Source organism: Gossypium hirsutum, chromosome A06 (genome assembly GCF_007990345.1).
Source record: "Gossypium hirsutum isolate 1008001.06 chromosome A06, Gossypium_hirsutum_v2.1, whole genome shotgun sequence".
Lineage (NCBI taxonomy): Eukaryota > Viridiplantae > Streptophyta > Magnoliopsida > Malvales > Malvaceae > Gossypium > Gossypium hirsutum.
This window is the reverse complement of record NC_053429.1, coordinates 6,270,742-6,274,451: the sequence shown is the minus strand read 5'-3', so window position 1 is coordinate 6,274,451 and position 3,710 is coordinate 6,270,742. Positions and strand designations below refer to the sequence as shown.

General features: G+C 38.8%; 1 protein-coding gene across 1 annotated transcript; it reads right to left on the bottom strand.

The window, feature by feature from the left end:
• Positions 1 to 325: 325 nt before the first annotated feature.
• On the bottom strand, positions 326 to 1,292 carry LOC107963228 (uncharacterized). Its single transcript, XM_016899794.1, has 2 exons — positions 1,279 to 1,292; positions 326 to 1,028 (listed from the first exon to the last, which is right to left on the bottom strand). Exons 1-2 carry the CDS (start codon positions 1,290 to 1,292, stop codon positions 326 to 328), a joined length of 717 nt encoding a protein of 238 aa, XP_016755283.1.
• Positions 1,293 to 3,710: the final 2,418 nt, after the last annotated feature.

The following is a 3,710-nucleotide window of genomic DNA, read 5'->3' as shown; positions in this document are numbered from 1 at the left end:
ATAGTCCTCGATGTGGAATAAATAAAATAGGAGAAAAAGGTGTATAAGAACTCCCCGTGTTATTACTATCGTTCGCGTATGATGGCAATGAGATCTACTAGTTGCTGGCCAAAAGTGTCGAGTAGAGGTGTTTGGCTGCAGATTTGTCGTTCCTCCTTTCTTCCTATCTTCATTTAGGTTTACCTAGAAGAAGAGAATTTTATTAATATCTGAAAATAATAAATAATAAAATAATAAGATAAAATAAAAATAAATAAAAATAAAAATTGGGTTGCCTCCCAACAAGCGCTTGTTTAGCGTCGTTAACTCGACGTCGTGAATGGTTCTATGGTGGCTCTAACTGAATTTTTTCGACCGTGTGGGCCTGGAAATTTTCGTAAAATGTCTTCAACCGTTGGCCATTGACTACAAACTGCTTCTCTGTTTCTTCGCTCTCTATTTCAACTGCACCATGTGTGAATACTTGAGTTAGAATAAAAGGTCCTTGCCACCGAGATCGAAGCTTACCTGGGAACAGCTTTAATACAGAGTTATAAAGCAAAACTTTTTGCCCTACCGAGAAATGCTTCTGAGCTATTTTCTTATCATGAAACAACTTTGTTTTGTCTTTATAAATGCGAGCATTCTCATAGGCATCATTACGAATTTCCTCTAACTCTTGAATGTCTAATTTTCTTGCCTTCCCTGCGGGCTCTAACTCCATGTTACATTGTCGAATAGTCCAATAAGCTTTGTGTTGCAGTTCTACTGGTAGATGACATGCTTTTCCAAAAACAAGTTGATACGGGGTCATGCCAATCGGGCTTTTATACGCCGTCCGATAGGCCCAAAGTGCGTCATTGAGCCGAAGACTCCAATCCTTTTGGTTGGGTCGAACTGTTTTTTCTAAAATGGACTTGATCTCCCTGTTCGAAATCTCTACTAGACCATTTGTTTGGGGATGGTAGGCTATTGCTATACGATGATAAACTCCATATTTTAATAATAGTGCCTCCATGACCTTGTTGCAAAAGTGGGTATCACGATCACTGATCAAAGCTCAATGTGTGCCAAACCTAGAAAAAATAATTTGTTTTAGAAACTCTACAATAGTTTTAGCATTATCATTGCGAGTAGGCTTTGCTTCTATCTACTTAGAAACATAGTCTACTGCAAGAAGTATGTATACGTTTCCAAATAAAGAAATAAATGTGCCCATAAAATCAATGCCCCATACATCAAAAATCTCACATACATGAATTGGGGATAGGGACATTTGATTTCATTTAGTGATGTTACCTGTATGTTGGCATTTATCGTAAGACTTACAGAAGTTATATGCAACACGAAAAATTGTGGGCCAAAATAGCCCACACTCCAATACCTTGTGAGCTGTTCGTTTAGGGCCGAAGTGACCTCCACAAGCTTCTGTATGACAAAAAGTAAGGATAGAGGTTACTTCGATTTCTGGAACACATCGTCTTATTATCTAATCTGAACAATGTTTCCACAAGTATGGGTCGTCCGAAATGTAATACCGAGCTTCCCGTCTAAGCTTGTCCTTCACGGAACGTGCTAACTCAGTGGGTAACGATCCTGTGGTTAAGAGATTAACTATATCCGCATATCATGGATAGTGAGCCTCGGTCGAAAATAAGCTTTCATCAGGGAACTCATCCTTTATAAGAACATCATCAAATGGAGTTTTTATCCTACTCAAGTGGTCAGCCACCAGGTCTTCACATCTTTTTTTGTCACGAATTTCGATGTTAAATTCTTGGAGCAACAGAATCCATCTAATGAGCCTTGGTTTCGCCTTCTTTGCGATCAAGTACCTAAGAGCTGCATGTTCAGAAAAAATTATCACTTTAGATCCTAATAAATAAGATCGAAATTTATCAAAAGCGAATACAACTGCTAAGAGTTCTTTTTCCGTAGTGGTGTAGTTGCTTTGTGCAGCATCTAGGGTTTTTGAGGCATAGCAAATGACATAGGGCTCTTTATCTATCTTTTTCCCTAACACAGCCCCTACACTACGTTCGCTTGCGTCGTACATAATTTCAAAGGGGTAGTTCCAATCTGGTGCTTGCGCTATAGGAGCGGTCACCAACTTCTGCTTAAGTGTATCAAAAGCCTCTTTACATTTTGGGCCGAACTCAAATTTCCTATCTTTCTGCAATAACTCACATAATGGTTTAGCCACTTTTGAGAAGTTTTTTATGAAACGCCTGTAAAATCCTGCATGGCCAAGAAAAGAACGAATTTCCCTTACAGTGGAGGGATATGGCAAAGAATTAATAATGTCAATTTTGGCCTTATCTACCTCAATTCCCTTGGCAGAAACTATATGACCTAGAATCAGACCCTTGTCTACCATAAAATGACACTTTTCATAGTTCAAGACAAGATTAAATTCTATGCATCTATTCAAAATTATTGTGAGGTTTTTAAAGTATTCATCAAAACAATTTCCATCCACAGTAAAATCATCCATAAAAACTTCAATAATTTTCTCCACGTATTCAGAAAATATACTCATCATGCATCTTTAGAATGTGGCTGGTGCGTTACAAAGTCCAAATGGCATCCTTCTGTACGCAAAAGTGCTGCATGGGCATGTAAAAGTGGTCTTTTCCTGATCCTCTGGTGCCACTGGAATTTGGAAGAAACCTGAGTATCCATCAAGACAGCAAAAGTGAGTTTTACCTGATAAACGTTCAAGCATTTGATCTATAAAAGGAAGAGGGAAATGATCTTTTCTAGTGTAAGAGTTCAACTTCCTATAATCAATATAGACACGCCACCCACTTTGTACTCGAGTTGGTACCAAGTCACCTTCGGCATTTTTCTTTACTATCACACCCGTTTCCTTGGGCAAGACTTGAACCGGACTTACCCATCTACTGTCAGAAATGGGGTAGATTATGTCAGCATCCAACAGCTTGATTATCTCCTTTTTTACCACCTCCATCATATTCGGGTTTAATCGCCTTTGGGCCTCTCGCCTCAATTTTGCGTTTTCCTCCAAGTAGATTCTGTGTGTGCATGTCAAAGGGCTTATTCCTTTCAAATCGGCAATGGTCCAGCCAATCGTGTCCTTATCACTTTTCAGTTCCTGGATCAAACTTTCTTCCTCGAGCTTAGAGAGTTTGTTGGAAACTATGATTGGTAGAGTATTACCTTTCCCCAAAAATGCATACTTAAGACGTTCGGGAAGCGATTTCAATTCCAATTCTGGAGCCTACACAACAAAAGGTAAAAGTTTAGTATTTGACGGAGACAATAGCTCATTAATAGATTCATAGTCATCAGATATAAATTCATATTTATCTTTATAAATCGACTCAAAAGTCTCATCTACTAATGAGTTGATTATGTCGACACAATTTACGCTCAAAATTTCGCTTGCATGGCTAATGGCGTCATAAACATTAAACTTCACGATCTTCCCATCAAATTCCATCGTAAGAGTTCCGCTTCGTAGGTCGATCTTAGTGCCAGCGGTACTAAGGAAAGTTCGGCCCAACAGGAGGTCCGAAGATCCAGTAGTGTTATCCTCCTCCATTTTTATCACGTAAAAATCTGCAGGGAAAATAAGTTCGTTAACTTTTACTAGTACGTTCTCAAGGACTCCTTCGGGGTGTACAACAGACTTGTCTGCCAACTGAATTATAACACCTATTTTCGTCAAAAAACCCGCGTTAAGTGATTCATAAATAGAATAAGGCATA